The sequence below is a fragment of the Carettochelys insculpta genome, chromosome 9 (genome assembly GCF_033958435.1).
Source record: "Carettochelys insculpta isolate YL-2023 chromosome 9, ASM3395843v1, whole genome shotgun sequence".
NCBI classification, from domain to species: Eukaryota; Metazoa; Chordata; order Testudines; family Carettochelyidae; genus Carettochelys; species Carettochelys insculpta.
In genome coordinates, this window is record NC_134145.1 from 3,125,974 (window position 1) to 3,148,561 (window position 22,588).

The 22,588-nt window shown below is 50.1% G+C and overlaps 1 protein-coding gene across 1 annotated transcript; it reads right to left on the bottom strand.

Moving 5' to 3' along the window:
- Positions 1–5,945: 5,945 nt before the first annotated feature.
- On the bottom strand, positions 5,946–21,022 carry TMEM53 (transmembrane protein 53). Its single transcript, XM_075002686.1, has 3 exons — positions 20,942–21,022; positions 18,914–19,026; positions 5,946–9,347 (listed from the first exon to the last, which is right to left on the bottom strand). The coding sequence occupies exons 1-3, from the start codon at positions 20,994–20,996 to the stop codon at positions 8,664–8,666; spliced, it is 852 nt and encodes a 283-aa protein (XP_074858787.1). The 5' UTR covers positions 20,997–21,022; the 3' UTR covers positions 5,946–8,663.
- Positions 21,023–22,588: the final 1,566 nt, after the last annotated feature.

The following is a 22,588-nucleotide window of genomic DNA, read 5'->3' on the forward strand; positions in this document are numbered from 1 at the left end:
GCAGGCAAGCCTTAAAAATATCCCAGCTAGTCTGACTAAATCAAGATCTTCTTTTTTCACAGCATTCATAATTCTTCTGCATGAGTTCCCTGCTTCTTGCATTTGCAAAGCCACTTTTTTACAGGAACGCACGTGGGCACATAGGTATCACCAGACTGATTGAGGCTAGTGACCTGCCTAGGCCAGAATCCTATCTCTGATAGGCATCAAGAGACAATACCTCAGAAGGTACAAGAAGCCCTGTGTCAGGCCTGTAGGAAAAATTTGTCCTCAATCCCGATAGCTAGGGGTTGGTATGAGTCCTGAATCAGGCAGCTTTCAAGCCCTGCAAAAACTTTTGGCTATTTTTAATCCCTGTCTTCAGATTCCTAACTTTTGGTCTTCCATCCAGTCCTTTTTACAAGCATGTCAAGTTTGTGAGCACAGTGAGATATTGTAGCAGCCAGCTCCATTGGGTGAAATTGCCACGTTTCAATTTCAGTGAATGTGTGTCTCCTTGCTCTCATGCTGAGGCTGGATGAATGTGAGACTGGGAGAACGCATCTGCCTTACTGACCACCTCGGGACCACTCATTGTTAAATCACGGCCCCTTGCATTCATCTCTCCTCTGTGTTAAACAATCCCCCTCTTCTCAATCCCTCTTCTCTTCTGATTTGCAACACTTCCCGCTTTTTCATTCTCCATGGTAGATGTACAGACCCAAGCACCTGTAGGACATGAAATCTTCCCAGCCCTTACGCAGTTCAAAGCCTGCCCCCCAAAGCAAGCCCTACCAGTCCACAACCCAGATTTGCAACCAGTGCAGTGCACAGAGCATCTATTCCATGTGGCTGCCCCTGGGGACTTGTGGGTAGTGTGTTGGGCCTGGAGAGGGCCCTCTTTTTATTTCATTTGTCTTTTATTTATTTCCATTTCAACCTGCAAACAAGACCTCTATAGTGCTCTGTTCCCAAGGCCCTACTCAGCTACAAAAGGAAGCAGGTGACCTTGAGCGACTTCTAACTCCCTTAGACAAAGGGTCAATGGGCACAAAACAGACATCAAAACACTCCAGATCCACAAACCAGTTAGTCAACATTTAACGGAATGGGCCATTCTGTCAATGATCTAAAGGTATGTGTGTTACTGAAAAGGAATTATCGCACCGTTCTGGAAAGGGAAACAGCCGAGCTGGCTTTTATATTCAAATTCAGCACATTAACAGATGGTTTAAATCGTGGTGGGAACTTTGAGTCACTATAGGGGCTCGTCTACATACTTGGCTCAATCTAATTCTTGATTTCCCGCCCCCCCACCCCTCCACTCTCTGATTTGCTCACCTTGATTATCTTTTTCTGATTTGTCCTCCTTGCCTACTGTTTTTGGTTCTCTGTGCCTTAAATATTGAGTCTGTTCTGGTCTGGCTATGGTCTGAAGAAGTGGGTCTGTCCCACGAAAGCTCACCTAATAAACCATTTTGCTAGTCTTTAAAGTGCTACTTGACTGCTTTCTGTTTTGATAGCGTATAGACTAGCACAGCTTCCTCTCTGTTACTCTTCACCTGAGGAATGTTATCAAACGTTTTTATGGCTGACTTGCAGAAAAATTGGTTATGCCATCATAAATAGAGAGAGAAATAGCTGTAGTGCTGCCCCCAGTAGCTTATTTTTGGAAGTAAAAGTAACTTTTTCATAAAGTGCCATTTTGTACAGTATAACTCCCCAGTTCTATTCTGCATGGTTTCTCCTACCACCTTCACTGTGGTACCTGAGTGCCTTCCAGCTGTGCATTAGGCAACATGAAGAAGATCTGCCCTGTTTGGTTTGTTGTTTTTCTAGTCCTCTCCCAGGGAGAGAGTAACAGAGAGGAAGCCGTGCTAGTCTATATACTATCAAAACAAAAAAGCAGTCCAGTAGCACTTTAAAGATGAACAAAATAATGTATTAGGTCATGAGCTTTCCTGGGACAGACCCACTTCTTCAGATCTGAAGAAGTGGGTCTGTCCCATGAAAGTCATGACCTAATTAATTATTTTGTTTGTCTTTAAAGTGCTACTGGACTGCTTTTTTGTTTTGAGGGAGATAGTAGTGTGTGCACAGGAGTGCTTTGTTTTCTTGGGGGGCTTTGCATAGAATCAGAGGTGATTAGGGTTGGCAGAAGCCTTAGGAGCTCATTTAGTGAACCCCCTTCCTCCCCTCATCCTTATATAGGTATGTTTTGGTCACCCATGATTTGCCTTTTATTATTTATATAGCCCCACTGGTATGGCTGGAGCTTGCCAGAGCGTATGAAGACAAGGTCCAAGTCCACTGAGTTTACTGTCCAAAGGAACAGACAAAAGATAGTTCAAGGGAGAGGAAGGGAATGAAACCAAAGACCTTCAGAAGTCCTTTCCTAGTTATGCGCAGAGATTAACTCTTGCCTATTTTACCACCTGAGGCTTTAACAATCTTTCCACCATTTCAAAACAATCCATTTTTAAAGCTTGCTACAAACTCTATGATGCACGCTCAGCTGGTTCCACAGAAACTGACCGAAGTAGGTTCTGATCAAGCAAAGTAAGTAGGCACACGCTTGACTTGACTTACAGTGGAACTAGTCTCATGCCTACAGTTAAGCATGTGTTTAGTGTTTTGCTGGATCATGAGCTGATATCAAACCAATAACCATGGGAACAGTGAACTCAAAAAATGTTGGTGTGTGCAATATATTGTCATAATCTTCACAGCCTGTTAGTTAGTGGATGAAAACATTCTTGTAAATGTAGAATATTGAGCTAGATTCCACTGAGAGCTTCACTTGAGCTTTAACATTTATACCTTGCAGCATCTCGCCAAATAAAGAAATGTGAACTGAATCACCCACCCGCTGCTCCCACTCAAAAGGCTGGGTGAACATGGCGCTCCGGAAATGTGAAAGGCTGAGTACAAAGACCCAGAGGCGGGCGTCCAGGGAGCATTTTACACTGCTCCTTCCCATAGAACAGTGCTTGCCATTGCATTTCTGTTCTGCACACGCCCTACTGTTCCCATTTCACGGCTCAGGGGGTAGGGCTGGATGTGTGTGTGTCAAATTCTGCAGGCTCAGAGGGGTAGCCATGTTAGGCTGTAGCTTCACAAACAGTCCTGTAGCACTTTAACGACTAACAAATTTACTTATTAGATAATGAGCTTTCATGGGTAAGACTCACTTCTTCAGATCCTTCAAGCCAACCTGCACATCTGCAAAGGGGGTCTTACCCATGAAAACTCATTACCTGATAAATAAATGTGTTAGTGTTTAAGGTGCTACAGGACTGCTTGTTTTTTGTAAATTCTGAAGTGATCTTTGGTGGGGACAAATGCCTGCTGACACGTGGCCTGACAGCACCTGGAAAGTAAGCTAAACCAGCTATCCCCTGATCTCCAGAGTCAGAGAGCACTAACCCCCACGGAACCTCTGAGTGTCCTAACAGGGCATAATCCTCACACTAGTAACCCTCTTTAGGACTCAATTTTGCAATACAGAACTCTGGACAAGGGCTCAGAGTAGTCACCATGGGTTACATACTTCAATAGAAGCATATTACACACACACACACACACACACACACTCTCTCTCTCTCTCTCTCTCTCTCTCTCTCTCTCTCCCCCCCCTGCTGACTGGTTTCCTAACTTCATTGCTGCCTACAGAGGAGAAACCACACATCAGACTGGCTGAATACACAGATAACCTACCACCAGGAACAAGCTTGTTGTGATTTATATACCTGAGGAGTAGGTGTGCACTATCTGCATTACTATCACGGACCACTAGAGGGTTCCAGGCTCCTTCACATCACTTGCTACCACAGACCTGGTTTGATGGGTCTAATCTGCAGGTGGTTCACTTCTAGTGAGCAGAATTGTTTTGGTTGCTCATTTGTAGATAAACGTGGAGCTTGAGGAAGCAGCGTGCTAACACCACGCACTACTCCTTTCCCAGTAAAGCCAACCGAGGCCAGCTTCTCAAGGGAGATTTAGGTGGCATTATATCACCTTCTCCTCTCTCTGTTTTGTGTAGAGCCCAAGCCAGTACACATGCACTAAAGCCTGCTAAGCAAACCTACTTGATTGAGCCTTGCAGAAAAGCTAGGTGGGGGAGACCTTGCTTTATAAACCCGGATGGTGCTTAGGCAGAAGCAGGTGCTGAGCTGCATGGCGATGGCAGGAGCATGGTGGCTCTATGCAGGACAGTGGCAGTTGCCTGCATGCCCACCAGCAGAAATTTGTGTGCCATGGGGACACTTTGCTGCGGAAACTTAGGCACATATCAAGTGTAGGTGCCTACAGGTTTATGCGATAGCTCAGCAAGTGTTTTGTGATTGCTACTGACAACTAATGTTGTATTTAGGCCCCTAAAGGGATCATTGAGCATCTAAGTCCCCATTACAACCATGGACCCAACTGTACAGGCTCCACCCTATAGCCTGGACTTGCAGTACCCCACACCAGCTGAGTGCCGGGTTCTTCCTCCTCTGCCAATACCCCTGCAACCAGAGGTGGGAAAAGTACCCAAAAATTTAATTGACTAAAAGTGCAGATGACACCAAGTTGTTCAGGACAGTCAAAAGCAAAAGGGATTGTGAAGAACTACAAAAAGATCTCAGCAAACTGAGTGATTGGGCAGCAAAATGGCAAATGAAATTTAATGTGGGTAAGTGTAAGGTAATGCATGTTGGAAAAAATAACCCAAATTACACGTACTACATGATGGGGTCAAATTTAGCTACGACAGATCAGGAAAGGGATCTTGGAGTTATAGTGGATAGTTCTCTGAAGACATCCACGCAGTGTGCAGCGGCAGTTAGTAAGGCAAATAGGATGTTAGGAATTATTAAAAAAGGGATCGATAATAAGACAAAAGATATCACACTTCCCCTATATACAACTATGGTACGCCCACATCTCGAGTACTGCGTGCAGATGTGGTCTCCTCACCTCAAAAAAGATATATTGGCATTAGAAAAGGTTCAGAAAAGGGCGACTAAGATGATTAGGGGCTTGGAACGGGTCCCATATGGGGAGAGGCTAGAGAGACTGGGACTTTTCAGTTTGGAAAAAAGGCGATTGAGGGGCGATATGATAGAGGTATATAAAATCATGAATGGTGTGGAGAAAGTGAATATAGAAAAATTATTTACCTTTTCCCATAATACAAGAACTAGGGGACACCAAATGAAATTGATGGGTAGTAGGTTCAAAACTAATAAAAGGAAATTTTTCTTCACACAGCGCACAGTCAACCTGTGGAACTCCTTGCCCGAGGAGGCTGTGAAGGCCAGGACTCTATTAGGGTTTAAAAAAGAGCTTGATAAATTTTTGCAGGTTAGGTCCATAAATGGCTATTAGCCAGGGATAAAGTATGGTGCCCTAGCCTTCATAACAAGGGCAGGAGATGGATGGCAGGAGATAAATCACTTGATCATTGTCTTCTGTTCTCCTTCTCTGGGGCACCTGGCATTGGCCACCGTCAGCAGATGGGATGCTGGGCTCGATGGACCTTTGGTCTGACCCAGTATGGCCGTTCTTATGTTCTTATGTAGCTGCTTTCACTTCTGGATAGTTGAGTTCAATAAAGATGTGACACATGCATCTGTATACTTCTACTCAAACAGTTTGCCACCAGAGGAGCATCAATGACTTGTGCATAAGTACAGTCCCTCCCCCACCGAGAAAAGCAGCTGCACTTTTACTCCACTAACTCTTTGGGTACTTTTTCCACTTCTGCCGGTAATGAGACCTTCCCTTCCAACACTGGCTTCCCGCTAGCACAGATGGTCAGCTGTGCTACACCCCATGGCAATTCACAGCTGCTCCCTGGAAAATAAAATAGACTACAGCAAAAAACTATAGACTCCTCCCATGGTCTGAAAAAATGAGCACACTGCTGAAGCTTTGTATTTACAGTTAATTCTGTAATTTATTTGTCTTAATTTTAAATAGAATTCATTAATCAGGGAAATTCACAAAAACAGATTCCGGCAGTTTTCTCAGTACACTTTTTGTTAGTCTTTAAAGTGCTACATGACTGCTGTTTTGTTCTGATACAATACAGACTAACACAGCTACCTCTCGGTCACTGTTCAAGGTGAGCAGCTGGTTTAGTGCTGCCACCTGCTGGGTCTGTTGTGCAACAGCTGCACTAAGATGCTCCACTGTTCAGTACTTGAGTCAACACCTCTGAGCAATCCATTTCCTGCTCCAGTGGGATTGTATTAATCCATGAGGGGAGTCCTATGGAATGCACTTAAACCAAAAGCCAGGGCTGGGGCAAGTGCTCATTAGTTTAATAACCTTTCTTTATTATATCTGCTCCTTAAAACGGAGCGTTTACTAGCTTGCAACTCACTGGCTTGAGATTCAGAAACAAACACGCAGCCATGACTACGTAGATTCCTCTAGCGAACAAAAATGCTAGAAAAAGATGCTTGCTGCTAAAAGAACACTGAACTGGCAATGCAAACCAGTAACACTGGTTTCCAGACTCGCTCTGGCAGCCAAGTTAAAAATACACCATAAACAGTGTTCCTGTGTATAGACTGCATGGACGGTATTGGCCAGGCTACTGGCAAGAGTTTAATTTTGTCCAAATTTTACTAAAGGAACCAGAGTAAAAAATCTGAGCTGAAGACTTCTGAGGGGGGAAGAAGATAAGTACCAGCCCCATAACACAAATCACAGAACAATGCCCTACAATGGGAGTGGGGGGAACTATTGAAAAATGTAACAAGTTCATTAAAATAACCCAATTAAGTCAGCACTTGAGTGTCACCCTTCTAGTTCATTCACACACATTGGATATAGGCAAAGTTTAAGCACAGGGTTGTGTTGCCACATTATCATTCTGTTCCTTCATAGTTCGCACAAAAGCAACCTCACTGTTATTCTGATGGTCCATTATTTCAGGGATTGGTAACAACTGCAATATTGACACTTTAAAAAAAATGCAGCTGTTCTCTCCAAAGAAATTTTAGAGCTTTCTATTGTTACTGGGTACTGCATTCTTCCCTTCTATTGAACCTGTGGTTTGCTTGCAATGCCTGAAGTGTGCGGAGGAGATGACCGTATCTTTTACCTCCACCAAAAGCTCAACAAATGGGAACAAGGTGCTACAATTGTCTCCCTCTTCATGAGGCAGGAGCTGCGAGTTTTTAGGATCTGTGTTAGGAAACATGCCATACAAACCTCAGCTCTAACAGTCAGCAGACTGTGCTCTATTAAGAGCTCTGCTGCAAGGCCTCTCTCTGAGATGCACAGAAAGCTGAAAATAGCTGCAGTTGCCCTGTTGCTTCTGCTTGCAAACTGAAGCAGATTGTAAAATATGTCCTTATAAAGAGCAGCAGCATTTCTAAACCCCTAGTTTCAGTGCATTTGAATAAGCACATCCTCCAAACCTTGGCACTGGCCCCCTCCATGAAGTGAGGGTGCAACTCTGATCTGATTCACATTTGTGGGACTGTAGAGGAGGAAAGCTAGGACATTAAAAAGTGGCTCTTACTGAGGGAACACCTCATTAACATCCCAGAATCAGCATAATGGTTATGTTCAGGAGGGGAGACTGCACATAAAATGACAGGGACTGTGCCCTCAAACAGCTATACAGGAGCACAGGTTCCTTCAGGGGAATTAACATTTCAGAGGCCCACTTTTCATGCTTTTCCAGGGCTATAACCCCCCATTCTCCCCAAAAAAGCCAGGATGCAAATACGCAATGGAAGAACAGTCAGTATTCACCCAGTTCACGCTTGATACTGTAGTACAGCTGCACCCCTACTTTAACCCCCTTACTCCTCCATAGAAGAAAACCCCTGGGCCATTTTGCCACAGCCATTTGATAAGCAAGCCTGGTAGGTTAGCTATCCCTCCCTGTGCTGCCATTCCAAAGACCCTGTGTTTGAGAGCTGTAGCTGATCTCCAGGTAGGAGCAGGGCTGAGGTGCATTGCTTTGAGCATGGGACCTGCATTGGCCTGTCCTATTAAAGACTCCAAGACTCTCATTCTGTCTTCCTCAACTTGACTATAATGCAGATGTGAGAGAGAAGGGGTATAAAAAGGAAACAGCTGGCAGTGGCGAGAGGAGTGTGAGAACGCAATGATACTGCAGAGCTTCTACTCAGTGTGGGATTGAGGAAGCAGCAGAGAAGAAAGCAGACTAAGATAATTTCAGAGCCATCTTCATTAGAGATGGCACAGAACTGCCACAGTGTAACATGTCACCATCCACTCTCTGCCATAAGTTATACGCCAGGGACTACAGAGTGGAGGGCAGAAAAGAAACAGTTGTCAGTGGGTAGGAAAAGGGGACTGTCATGCTCCTGAAGGACCATTAATTCACTTCTTTCTCTGGCCTCCTACGGGAAGATTCCACCCCACCCCCCAAGAAAGCTCCTGCCAAACCTCCCACTGACTTGAGGGAGGTCAGGTTTTGGCCCCTATTATGTAAGTGATACTCAGTTTGACCCTCTTGGCTCTACTTGGCACCATCAACTTTGACTGGCCCAACAAAGAATTGGGAGTCTTCACACACCCAGCAGTGTACTAGATGCTGAGAAATCAGCAATTCTGCGGCTCCCACCTCTAGGAAAAGTGGGTCAGGGATTTATTGTGAGCAGATAGATGTTGAAGCAAGAGGCAGGGAAAACGTGCTTTGTTTCCAGTGTAATCTATGCAGGCCTCTGACTTGGTGAAACTGACACGTATCCCACACAGTCATGCATGAAAGAAGTGCAGAGGCTGATGTAATAGGAGGGATACGCTCGCAGGTGACTGACATGAGCAGAGTCTGAGAAGTCCACAGCTCTCACTGCAACGTTGTGCTGCCGCCGTACCTCAGTCATGTGCTCTATGTCGCTGGCCAGGATGATCCTGTCAGCCTTGGAGTAGAGGTACAGCTCAGGCCACCTCGGGGGCTCCCTCAGCAGGGCATCATAATGGCTCTCATGGACGAAGCGAGTCACTGGATACAGTAGGATCCGCATCACCACCACCAAGATGGCAAAGACCAGCAGGAGGCAATACTTGAGCAGCACGTTCATTGATGCCAAGACAGCTGCCAAGGCACGCAGGCTCCCCATTACGTTTCTTCTGCCCGGGGCACTATCAAAAATGGTGCCCACCACCTTGAGGCTGCTGAACTGCCTGTGCGTGTGGAGCAGCTCTAGGATGTAGCGGTAGAGCATGACCCCACCATTGCTGAAAACATGAAACAGCAGGGGGTTCTTCTCAATCTTATAGTCAAAAAGCAGCTCCAGGAGCTTTCGAGCTGGGCCCTGGAGGGACCTGATGCCCAAGGATTCTGCAAAAAACGTCATTCTCCATGGAGCTGTATAGCGGATAACTGTGCAGCCCTGTGGGGGAAGAGACAGACATCCATCATGGCCACAAAGAAAAGTAAGCAACAAAACTGCACGAGAATTATGGGGCTCCTTCAAGCTCCTCCTCTGCCACTGTACTTGCCCTATAGGACAGGGAGGGTCCCTCTTACTGAATGAGGAACTGGTGGGTGCTAGCACATCATTAGTGTAATATCATGCAGAACATTGGTGAAGAAGGAGGAATTTATTCTTGTCCTTGGCTGGTGATCATTTAGGTACAGTAACACTTATCCTTATCCTAATCAAGATCCTACATATAGGCCATTTTTATGGATGTCTGACATCTAATCTAAACAAAAAGCAGTCAAGTAGCACTTTAGAGACTAGGCTTTAAAGTGCTACTGGACTGCTTTTTGTTTTGATAGTGTATAGACTAGCATGGCTTACTCTCTGTTACTATTTACATCTAATCTGTTTTTGAAGCTTCCTAACATCTACCTAGTTGAGCAGACGTGGGGCACACCTGGATATTTACAACTTCTAGTTAATAGCGACATTTGGGAGGAACAAGTCCCATCCCGTTGACTTTAATGTTCAATAAAATTCAGATACTGGCAAAGCCATGCTGACTATTAACATGTTTTGGAAGCAAGACCTCAGCCACAGGCAAGTTCACAAGGCAGCTGCCAGGGAAGGAAGTGCAGAGATACACCTTCCCTGACTGCAGCCCTATAAACCTTCCTCCACCCAGTGCTTTCCCAGAGCTTCCTTCTAGGTCCCACAGACAGCACAAGAGGTGACGGACTGTTGGCAGGGAAGGGATAGGGGATGCAGCCCAGATGCCAGAGCTGCACTGTTCCTCTCCAGATTGAGCCTTGCAGTGGGACATCTGAACCCCTATCCATAGGGAGCGCAAGAAGAGGCACCATGCAATTCATAGTGCTCCCACTCCCTGTAGCAAGTCCCAGCATCTGGGCTGCATCCCCTCCTTGCTGCTGCCCTGCCTGAATCCAGAGCTTTAGCCAGGGGAAGTACATACCAGTGCTTCCTTCCCTTGCTGCAAATGGCAAAGCTGTTTCCTACTTATTACCAACTTCTAGAAAATGGCACGATTTGCTGACAACAGAGGTTTCAACTGTTAATAAGCACAAGATACTGCATTTTGTTTCTTGTACCTGAAAACGTGGGCCATTTGGCTATATAGCTAAGCCTCTGCATTTAGATATGTGCTTTGTATCACTCTGAGCATTCTGTTTACGAAGGACAGGCATTAATGAGGTGAGGCACCAAAGGGATTAAAGCAATGGGTCCCCACAAAAGTTTCTGAGCAAAACTGGGTGAAGCTAGTTGTACAAGGCACTCAATCTTCTACATTAGCTCAGCAAGACATTCCTTGGTATTACTGCTTGAAAAATGGGGAGAAAAGGCATCGAAACAGTACTCCACAGAATCATGGGACTGAAAGGGACTTCAAAGAGGTCACTGAGTCCAGTCTCCTGCAATCACAGCAGGACCAAGCACCATCTAAGACCAGTGTTCCTGGAACAACTGACAGGTGCGCTGCAAAACATTTGGAAAAAAATACACTGATGGGATATATTTTCTATTATTAAATCCCAGATAAAATGTTACCACTCCATTGCTATGATACCGGATTAGTTTACTTCATTTTGTTTTTGCTGTACAGTTGCCCCTCAAGTTACGTGAGGGTTGCGGTCCCACGCACCCGCGCATAACTCAAATTTCGCATAAGTCATGGGGTGGCTTTTTCCCTGGCGGAACACAAGTTCTGCAGCTGGAGAAGCAGCAGGAACACCCAGAACTCCTTTTGAAAGATAAGTCCTGGGGTTGCTGGAGGGCAGCTAGGGATGATTAAGCCTGGGGGTGGAGTGGGCCGTGGGAGGGGAATTAAGCCTGGGGTGGGTTAGAAGGGGTGAGCCAGAGCCACACCCAGGGGGTTTGCACCAGGGCAGGGGCATTGACTCGGAGCCAAGCATGGGGGTGGTACGCCAGAGTCGGGGGGGCGGGAGGGGGAGAGAGAGAACGGGATTTTGAGCCTGTTAGTGGGGAAGGAGTAGGGGATGCAGTGATAATGCGAGTTAAGCAAAGCTTGAAATCATGCATTTCGACAGTTTAATGTATATGTTGCTGTTTGGGTTTGTTTGGCCTGACAACAATGTTTTTGAAGAAAATTTTCACAGGAGTTCTGCATAAAAAGTATTATTGTTTGGTGCTTCATGCCTTCAAAAAGTTTTAGAAACTGATCTAGACCATCCCCAATAGATATCTGGCCAACTTGCTCTTAAAAATCTCTAAAGATGAGATTCTACAACCTCCCTAAACAATTTATGCTGGTGCTTAACCACCCTGAGAGTAAGTTTTTCCCCAAAGCCCAACCTAAATCTCCCTTGCCGCAGTTCAAGCCCAGTGCTTCTTTTCCTGTTCTCAGAGGCTAAAGAGAGCAATTTTTCACTCTCTCCTTGTAACAATCTTTTAGGTACCTGAAAATTGTTATTAAGCCTACTCTCAGTTCTCATTTCTAGACTGAACAAAATCAGTTTTCAATCTTCCCTCATAGCTCAACGTTTTTATTTTTGGTGCTCTTCTCTAGACTCTCTCCACAAATTAGTCAAAACTCCAATTTTCTATTAAAATTGCAATGCAGATTTTTTTTCCAGGCATAGTTGTGCGGCTTAATTCTTGTAAAGTGCTAAATAGTCATCCCGTAAGCATTAGAAAGGAGTTCATTCTCCACAGCTCACTACATCCTTCATGTCTCTGCTAGGATTGTTTAAAAGGAAACCAGCTGGGAAGCTGTATTTTCCAATCCAGACAGCTATCTTTCTAGCAAGAGGATTGAGACAGCACATGCATTGTGTGTCAGATACTGAGCAGCTGGGGAATGCTGTGGTCAGTAGTGGCCGGGCAGTGAAATGCTGTTACCAGTCCTGAGACATCTAGTCACAAGTCTGTACTAGAACACACTTTAATTTACAGATCTCACGTGTTAGGATAAACAACAGCTGACAGTCAGCCCTGTGGGACAGTCGTGCTGAGTAATATTCAAAGTCCAACTTTGATATCTATATTTGCAAAAGATTTGGATGCAAAACAAAGTCCAGCCTCACATAATGAGAGAGATGAGAAACAATGGGCCTGAACAGGGATGTTAACATTTAACCAGGTAACTGGTGAGCCTCACCTTAAACAGATGAAACTTATTGGTTATGGTTTATTGATGTGGGGGAGAAGTCCTCAGTGGGCAGGGGGTTGTTCCAGACCCAGGTGGTCTGCTGTGGCCGGGGGTGGGGTGCTCCAACATGGCACCTGTTGTGGGGCTGGCCCAGGAAACACTGCATGCAGGGAAACACCAGCTTAGCCAGAGCAGCTCCCCCTGTACACCATAGGCAGGGGAACACCAGCTTGCTCAAAGCAGCCCCTGCAGGTGGCAGCCCCATGCACATTCTGGAAGGGGCGGCAGCAGCCTCCCCAACCAAACCCCCACCCCCCACCAGCCATTTAATCAACTAAACTGAACATTTAATGGGTTAAGTAATTAAACGGGACCAGCTAAGCAATATATTTTTTAAAAGAGACTGATAACGAGAGACAATGTCAGAACTTCCAGGTCACTATTTCAAACCCTGGCCAGTTTAGTAATGACTGAATGTTGTTACCATCTGATGGCTGTTCCGTAAATTAAGTTTAGGGGCACCAAATCAGTCCTCAGTAGCAAGGCAGCGTGATCACAAGAGCCACCAATAATAAGCACACATTTGTTAGTGTGATGGGGTTCTGGGGTCCCCCAAGCTCTGCACCCCGTCCGCAGGCAGGAGAGTCTCTCACTCAGCAGGAAAACAGCAGGTTTATTAGCCGACAGGACACAGCATCGTACAGAGGAGTCAGTACAGCCGGCAGAGACAGCCAGTCCAATCCATGTTGGGGGGAGGACGCCCCGAGGGGCCCCCAGAGCCGGGGCCTTGCCCCCTCCTTTGTCTCTCTCTCCCTCAGCCCAGACTAACTGCTTCCAACTCCCAGTTCCAATTCAAACCCCTCAGGCTCCACCTCCTCCTTTGTCTGCAGTACAAAGGTGTTACCTGGTCGTCAGGGTTACCCTCAGCAGGAGCCCCACACCCTCTGTGAGCCACTCACACACACACAGGTATCCCCCACTTCATCACATCTCTCCCCCCTTCCAGACCGAACTGAGCGGGGTCATTCAACTGGTGACCTGGGGAAGTTCGGGGCTCTCCCCTTGTGACAGGGCATTGGCTGTACCCTCTGTTCTCCCCTCGATGTGCACCACCTCCACATCATAGTCCTGCTGGGGGAGGCTCCAAGTCAGGAGCTTGGTCTTGGCCCTTTTCATGTGATGCAGCCGGGCAAGTTCCTTTAGTTCCCTTGGGTTGGTTGGTCTCGCTGCAGCACCAACAGATCAAACAGGTCTTTTGTGGTCTGGGTCCTGCCCCATCTGACCACCAGTCCATACAGCTGCTTCAGCCGATGTCTGGAATTCAGTTACAGTCCAGTAACAGAAGGTACAAATGCTTCCATCCTTGGCATTTAGCCAGACCACCACAATGGCTGTGTGCCTCAGTTTCCCCTTCCATGCCACACAATAGGTTTGGAATGTTCCTTCTCATGTCAGAGGTTGCAAGACTAGTTACAGGGAACAATGGTGACATTTCAGAGTTACAGACTCCTTTAGCATACAATTTATGCTTCTACATCAATGTCATCATGTCACATGGCTCTTTTTAAACATTCAGTGCATGGTACAATTCTACAGCTTTTGGTAGCAGCACCCCTTGGTTACAGCAGTCAGCGTGAGTAACAGAACAAACCCATTGCAACTGTACATTTACGTTGCTCTTTGGTAGACCACAACCTTTGTGCAACATCCTTGAGAATCTGGTATTTTGGGGCTAAGTGGCTGAGGCCTTTCTTAGCACCATCAAGTTCTAATCGTCTCTCTTGCCCTCGGGGTGGAAATCTGATCTCTCTGGCTGTGCCCTCCCTTCTAACAAGAGCTGGGCCATTGATGATCTCAGGGAGACGGCCCCCTTCCAGCCAGTCTGGAAATTTGCAAACCAAACTGCTTTCTGAGAGTTGTTTTGTGAGTCCCAGACGCAGAATCCACATGAAGGAATCCCTGTTTATCCCTTACTGGCCCACCAGGCCCACAGCATCTTTGTCCTTTTACCTCCAACTACTGCCTCCCCATGGAATCAGAAGTGGAGTCCAGTATAAGAATATAAGTGTTTCCACCATCTGGAGATGGGGAATTGCTGGCGCTCTCCTGCATCCTACAGAGACTGACTGTGCAGCTGTTTTATTTGGTTCTCACAGGGCTGCTCACATTCCCTGATAGTTTTCACTTTACTTGCTTCAACTTCCAATTCCTGAGAAACTTTTACCCTGCCTGCTTTGGACCCTTCCAGAGCACAGCCAGTGGTTTCACACTCAGGCAGGTCCTGGCCATCAGGAGCTGAAACAAACTTCTCCCCAGGCAAAGGGTTGCTCTGGCTCTTACAGACAAGCACCTCTCCTGTTCACTCTCCTTCACCTCACTCCCATTTTCTGCAGTCCCCACAGACGGGTCAGGAAAAGTTTCAGGGAAATTCTCTTCCTCAAGAGCTCCCCCAAACAACTCACCCCTGTCTGCCTCCACAGGGCACTGCTCCCTTGAGCCACAACCAGCTCCTGGGTTTCACCTACACCCAGGATCACTTCTGGCCCATCAGGCAGATTCCCATATAATCCCCCTCCAGGCAGACAGCCAGTATCACCGGACAGAAGGTCAGGGTCCCTTTCGTCCCTTCTGCTACCAGCTCCTTTATCTTCATCAGTCAGCATAACTCCATTGCCCATCTGTTCTTGTGTCCTGGCGAGAGGATGACTCTGGTAGGACAGAGTCCTCTCACCCCCTCCCAATAACACCTCAGCATCAGGCAAAGAACAAGTACCAGAATCGTCTGGTCTCTGGGATTCCCTGATGATCCTAACTGGATTAGACCAAGTTAAAGCATCATCCCCCCTGAGAGACACAGAGGCAGGCCCACTTCCCAGCTGGGCTTCAGCTGCCCTCAGATCCAGCTCTGGGATCTTGGCTCCATCTCGAGCCCCCACAGGCTCAGGCAAAGGATTCACTTCCCCAGAAGCAGAAGCACTTTTCTTGCACCAAGGACCAGTGTCCTTAGCAGGGATACCACTGTCCATCCCAGAGCCATTCCCTCTGCTCCAGCCCCCATGGCTGGATTCAGAGTCACACCTGGAATGCTCTTTTCTGGTGGATCCTTCTCCAGCCACCCTAGGCTGAGGAATCCTCCTCAGACAATGGGCTAGTTTCCTCATTGGCACCTTTTCCAAACGCAGGCTCTGCTCTCTCCCCAGGCTGCTGCTGCTGTTCAACACAGACAGACAATGGGAGACACTCTCTCCTTTGTCCCAGCCCCCCGGCTGGTCTCCACACACACACAGAAGGTGAAGCAGCTTCTCTCACAGACAACTTGCCATTCCCAGTGGACAAGCTGCTTTCCTGCACAGACACACAGGCACCTTCCTCGGCCCAGGCCTGGAAAACTTTTCGCAGGTCTGTCTTGGCCACTAGTAGATGATGGGTTGGAATCGCTCCTTCCCTCCTTGAGCTGTGGCAGGCCACTAGGTTCAGAGCTCCAGGCAGTCCAGGGTTCCCTGCCCCGATCCGGGCTCACGTCTGCAGGATTCTCCCCAGCCCTCAGCTCCGCCACTGCACATCCACGCTGCCTTGTCCAGTTTCTTTAATCTCGATTCGGTTTCCAGGTGCTGCCACTTCACAGCGGAGTTGCTCAGCGTGGTTGCAGGCTCTCAGGCTGATGCCCTCTGCACCCCACGCTTCCTGGAAGAATCCCTTCAGTGTGCCAGGCTCCTTGCGGGTCACAAGCTGCCCGGGGTTAGGCCGTAGGCCCCTCCGCCCTCTGGGACCGACTCCAACAGACTCCCAGCGGAACCCCTTCTTCAGTGTGACACCCGCTCTCAGGGACCATGAGCACCCTGTCTTGGGAAGAACTCATTCAGCGTCAGCCTCCTCAGGGGTCACTTGTTCCTGGGGGTTGGGCTCTCGGCCCCTCCACCTTCTGGGACCGACTCCAACAGATTCCCAGGAGTAACCCCTCCTCGGGTGTGACACCCCCTCTCAAGGACCACAACCGCAGTTGCTTGGGTTTGGCCGCAGGCCCCTCCGCCTTGGGGAACTGCACCTCACTGCCCTTCAGCACACCTGGGTCTCGCAGGCCCCACTTCTTCCGGGGCCCCGGTCACTTACTGCTGGATGCTCCATCCTCAGGGTGCAGAACATCCCACTTCTGACACCAGTGTGATGGGGTTGTGGGGTCCCCCAAGCTCTGCACCCCGTCCGCAGGCAGGAGAGTCTCTCACTCAGCAGGAAAACAGCAGGTTTATTAGCCGACAGGACACAGCATCGTACAGAGGAGTCAGTACAGCCGGCAGAGACAGCCAGTCCAATCCATGTTGGGGGGAGGACGCCCCGAGGGGCCCCCAGAGCCGGGGCCTTGCCCCCTCCTTTGTCTCTCTCTCCCTCAGCCCAGACTAACTGCTTCCAACTCCCAGTTCCAATTCAAACCCCTCAGGCTCCACCTCCTCCTTTGTCTGCAGTACAAAGGTGTTACCTGGTCGTCAGGGTTACCCTCAGCAGGAGCCCCACACCCTCTGTGAGCCACTCACACACACACAGGTATCCCCCACTTCATCACAGTTAGTCTCAGAAGAAAGGCCAGAGACTAAATAAGCCTTAACCGAATTTGCCTTTGACCCTTAAAGTTGGCCCTGCAAGGTCTGTACAGATGTACATTGGAAAGCTAAATAGTAACAGAGAGGAAGCCGTGCTAGTCTATACACTATCAAAACAAAAAGCAGTCAAGTAGCACTTTAAAGACTAGCAAAATAGTTTATTAGGTGAGCTTTCGTGGGACAGACCCACTTCTTCAGACCACAGCCAGACCAGAACAGACTCAATATTTAAGACACAGAGAACCAAAAACAGTAAGCAAGGAGGACAAATCAGAAAAAGATAATCAAGGTGAGCAAATCAGAGAGTGGAGGGGTGGAGGGGAAGGTCAAGAATTAGATTGAGCCAAGCATGCAGACGAGCCCCTATAGTGACTCAAAGTTCCTATCACAATTTAAACCATCTGTTAATGTTCCGAATTTGAATATAAAAGCCAGCTCGGCTGCTTCTCTTTCCAGAACGGTGCGATAATTCTTCTTCAGTAACACACATACCTTGAGGTCATTGACAGAATGCCCCATTCCGTTAAAATGTTGACTAACTGGTTTGTGGATCTGGAGTGTTTTGATGTCTGTTTTGTGCCCATTGACCCTTTGTCTAAGGGAGTTAGAAGTCTGTCCAATATACAAAGCATCTGGGCATTGTTGGCACATGATGGCGTATATGATGTTAGTAGAGGAGCATGAGAAAGTGCCCGTGATTCTGTGAGTAACCTGGTTAGGTCCAGTGATGGTATTTCCAGAGAAGATATGTGGACAAAGCTGGCAGCGGGCTTTGTTGCAGGGAAAGGCTCCAGGACTGGCGTTCGTGGGGTATAGACTGTGGCTGTTAGTGAGGATCCCCATGAGGTTGGGAGGTTGTCTGTAGGAGAGAACAGGCATGTCACCCAGGGCCTTCTGGAGTGTAGCACCCTGATTAAGGATAGGTTGTAGGTCTTTAATAATTCGTTGCAGTGGTCTCAGCTGGGGGCTGTAGATCCACAAACCAGTTAGTCAACATTTTAATGGAATGGGGCATTCTGTCAATGACCTCAAGGTATGTGTGTTACTGAAGAGAAATTATTGCTCCTTTTTAGAAAGGGAAGTGGACAAACTGACATTTATATTTAAATTCGGAACATTAACACATGGTTTAAATCGTGATGGGAACTTTCTGAGTCACTACAGGAGCTCGTCTGCATACTGCATACTGGCTCAATCTAATTCTTGACCTTCCCCTCCACCCCTCCACTCTCCGATTTGCTCACCTTGATTATCTTTTTCTGATTTGTTCTCCTTGCTTACTGCTTCTGGTTCTCTGTGTCTTAAATATTGAGTCTGTTCTGGTCTGGCTATGGTCTGAAGAAGTGGGTCTGTCCCACGAAAGCTCATCTAATAAACCCTTTTGCTAGTCTTTAAAGTGCTACTTGACTGCTTTTTGTTTTGACTGGAAAGCTGTGTGTATGGAACTTGCACTCTGACTGCCCATTTTATATCAGTTCTGTGGATAAATGGAAGACAAAGATTTACACTGGTTTTAAAGTCTTTAAAGCCTCAGAAACTTTGGAAAAAGCAGAAAATAGTTACTTTTGGAAAGCACTTCCTGCTGATTAGTGGAACATATAACCAGAGTTTTTAAGACAGCATGTAGAGCATGTCAACATGCTCCTTGAAGATGCAAGGAGCTTTCAAACAAATAAAGCCCAACACTTTCTTCTAGGACTTCTTTGGATTTATGAGGAAAAAAGTCTTTGTAACAGGGTGCAGAGAGAAAATTCCTCAGGTAGCTCTGTTATTAGGTTATGTTGGCAAAAACAGATGAATGATCTACTCACCTTCTGATGATAGATGGCGCTGTATTTTGCAAGGTGTTTATCAAGGCAGCCAGCCCACCCCAGCAGAATTACCACAGGCTGGTTACTTTTGTTCCCCATCTCTGGTCCAGAGTCTGAAATGAACCAAGAGAGTTTTAAAAAAATTAAAATGTCCTTGACTTGATGAGCGTAAGAGTGCAACTGCAACCTAACCACTCCACAAGAGTTGCAGTTTTAACCCTGAGCCTGTACTGCAACTATTGTCCTTACAACTGGATTCCTTCTGTAGCCTGTAAGTTTAACATTTAACAATTACTGCCATACAGTACAAAATAAAATGACAAGCCTTACTTATAGTGTAAAGGACAAAATACAAGAAGCCAAAGCAGAACACAAATAAGGGGAAAAAGGTACTGAAAACTGGAAGCCCATATTACAACTGTTTCTAAAATTTTCAGTTTAAAAAAAAAATGGAGGAATGAAAGTGACAGGCAATAGCATGAGAAGGACATGAGTCACAAGAACAAGCTTACATGGTGACTGGCTGGCCCTGCCCTGTGTGTTGCTTCCACACACACACCATTCTGCCACAAATATGTATTGATAATGAACACTCCCAGGCACAAGAGAAGTGATTTAAAGGAGGCAGCAGTCCCCTCTATACCCAGCAATCCCTAAAGCCACCAGAGCACCCAGCCCAGCATCGGAAACAGGATTATTTTGCTACCAGGAATGTGAAATAGAACCCATAGGGGGCAAGACTTGCAACAGCACCATCCCCACTGCTAAAGTCCTCTGAGGTTACTCGGGAACCACACTGCACTGCCAGCGGGGGCATGAGACACTGGCCCCATTGCCTCCTCACCCCGGCTTCACAACCCTGGCCCCACTGTCCCTCACCCAGAGCTTGAGATCAGACTCTCCCTAAAGCATCAAAGGCCCACCCTCGCCCCCAGACATCCCACACTCGTCTTCCTTGCCTTCCTCCTCACCCCCAGCACCCACCCCCCTCGCCCCCGACCTCCAGCACCCACCCCTCAGCTCCCCCCTCACCCCCAGCACCCACCCCTCACCTAACCCCCAGACCTCCAGCACCCACCCCCCCACCTAACCCCCAGACCTCCAGCACCCACCCCTCAGCTCCCCCCTCACCCCCAGCACCCACCCCTCACCTAACCCCCAGACCTCCAGCACCCACCCCCCCACCTAACCCCCAGACCTCCAGCACCCATCCCCCTCGCCCCCCAACCTCCAGCACCCACCCCCTCACCCCCAGCACCCACCCCCTCACCTCCTGACCTCCAGCACCCACCCCCTCACCTCACTCTCACCCCCAGCACCCATCCCCTCACCTCGCCCCCGACCTCCAGCACCCACCCCTCAGCTCCCCCCTCACCCCCAGCACCCACCCCCTCACCTCGCCCCCGACCTCCAGCACCCACCCCTCACCTCGCCCCCGACCTCCAGCACCCACCCCTCAGCTCCCCCCTCACCTCGTCCCCAGCACCCACCCCCCTCGCCCCCTGACCTCCAGCACCCACCCCCCTCGCCCCCTGACCTCCAGCACCCACCCCCTCACTTCCCGACCCCCAGCACCCACCCCCTCGCCCCCAACCTCCAGCACCCACCCCCTCACCTCGCCCCCGACCTCCAGCACCCACCCCTCACCTCGCCCCCGACCTCCAGCACCCACCCCTCAGCTCCCCCCTCACCTCGTCCCCAGCACCCACCCCCCTCGCCCCCTGACCTCCAGCACCCACCCCCTCACCTCACCCTCACCCCCAGCACCCAACCCCCTCGCCCCCTGACCTCCAGCACCCACCCCCTCACTTCCCGACCCCCAGCACCCACCCCCTCGCCCCCAACCTCCAGCACTCACCCCCTCACCTCACCCTCACCCCCAGCACCCACCCCCTCACCTCCCGACCTCCAGCACCCACCCCCTCACCTCACCCCCAGACCTCCAGCTCCCGCCTCCCTCCTCACCCCGCCCCTTGCCCTTCCCCCAACCAGCAGACCCCCGCGCGCCCCGCCCGCGGCAGCTCGTACCTAACCAGCCCCCCGGGGGCAGCTCGACGGTACAGTCCAGCCCGCGGCCGCCCATGCTCGGACGCTCTCAGGATCGCATTCCCAGACCACAGCCCCCGCCCCGCACGCCGGAAGTCACCGCCCCTCTCGCGAGGCCAGCCAATAGGAGTGCTCAAAGTCCACGCCCTGTGACCTTACAGCCTAGCAACGCACCGCCCAAAAGGGTAGCAGGACCCGGCGGCCCTAGCAACCGCCGGCTCTCGACCGCCCACCCACCGCGCCGGAATGAGGCTACCCATTGGTCGGGGATGGGTGAGGACGCTCTGTGGTTTGTTCGCCAGGGATGTCAATCAAGCTGAAGAGTCACCCGCTCTGTGGGAAGGTGACAGGGAGTCGCGTCCAATCGCCCCCACCGCCCGATAGGGGGCCCCAGAGCTGCATGAGGGGCGGCCGGCCTGAGGGGCGAGCACGTGGGCAACGGGCAGGGCCCGGGGGTCAGTAGGTGGGAGCAGGCAGGGGGAGGGCGGGGGGTCAGTAGGTGGGGAGGGTGGGAGCAGGCAGGGGGAGGGCGGGGGGTCAGTAGGTGGGGAGGGTGGGAGCAGGCAGGGGGAGGGCAGGGGATCAGTAGGTGGGGAGGGTGGGAGCAGGCAGGGGGAGGGCGGGGGGTCAGTAGGTGGGGAGGGTGGGAGCAGGCAGGGGGAGGGCGGGGGGTCAGTAGGTGGGGAGGGTGGGAGCAGGCAGGGGGAGGGCAGGGGGTCAGTAGGTGGGGAGGGTGGGAGCAGGTAGGGGGAGGGCAGGGGATCAGTAGGTGGGGAGGGTGGGAGCAGGCAGGGGGAGGGCGGGGGGTCAGTAGGTGGGGAGGGTGGGAGCAGGCAGGGGGAGGGCGGGGGGTCAGTAGGTAGGGAGGGTGGGAGCAGGCAGGGGGAGGGCGGGGGGTCAGTAGGTGGGGAGGGTGGGAGCAGGCAGGGGGAGGGCGGGGGGTCAGTAGGTGGGGAGGGTGGGAGCAGGCAGGGGGAGGGCAGGGGGTCAGTAGGTGGGGAGGGTGGGAGCAGGCAGGGGGAGGGCGGGGGGTCAGTAGGTGGGGAGGGTGGGAGCAGGCAGGGGGAGGGCTGGGGGTCAGTAGGTAGGGAGGGTGGGAGCAGGCAGGGGGAGGGTTGGGGGTCAGTAGGTAGGGAGGGTGGGAGCAGGCAGGGGGAGGGTTGGGGGTCAGTAGGTAGGGAGGGTGGGAGCAGGCAGGGGGAGGGTTGGGGGTCAGTAGGTAGGGAGGGTGGGAGCAGGCGGGGGGAGGGTTGGGGGTCAGTAGGTGAGGAGGGTGGGAGCAGGCAGGGGGAGGGTTGGGGGTCAGTAGGTGAGGAGGGTGGGAGCAGGCAGGGGGAGGGTTGGGGGTCAGTAGGTAGGGAGGGTGGGAGCAGGCAGGGGGAGGGTTGGGGGTCAGTAGGTAGGGAGGGTGGGAGCAGGCAGGGGGAGGGTTGGGGGTCAGTAGGTGGGGAGGGTGGGAGCAGGCAGGGGGAGGGCGGGGGGTCAGTAGGTGGGGAGGGTGGGAGCAGGCAGGGGGAGGGTTGGGGGTCAGTAGGTAGGGAGGGTGGGAGCAGGCAGGGGGAGGGCGGGGGGTCAGTAGGTGGGGAGGGTGGGAGCAGGCAGGGGGAGGGTTGGGGGTCAGTAGGTAGG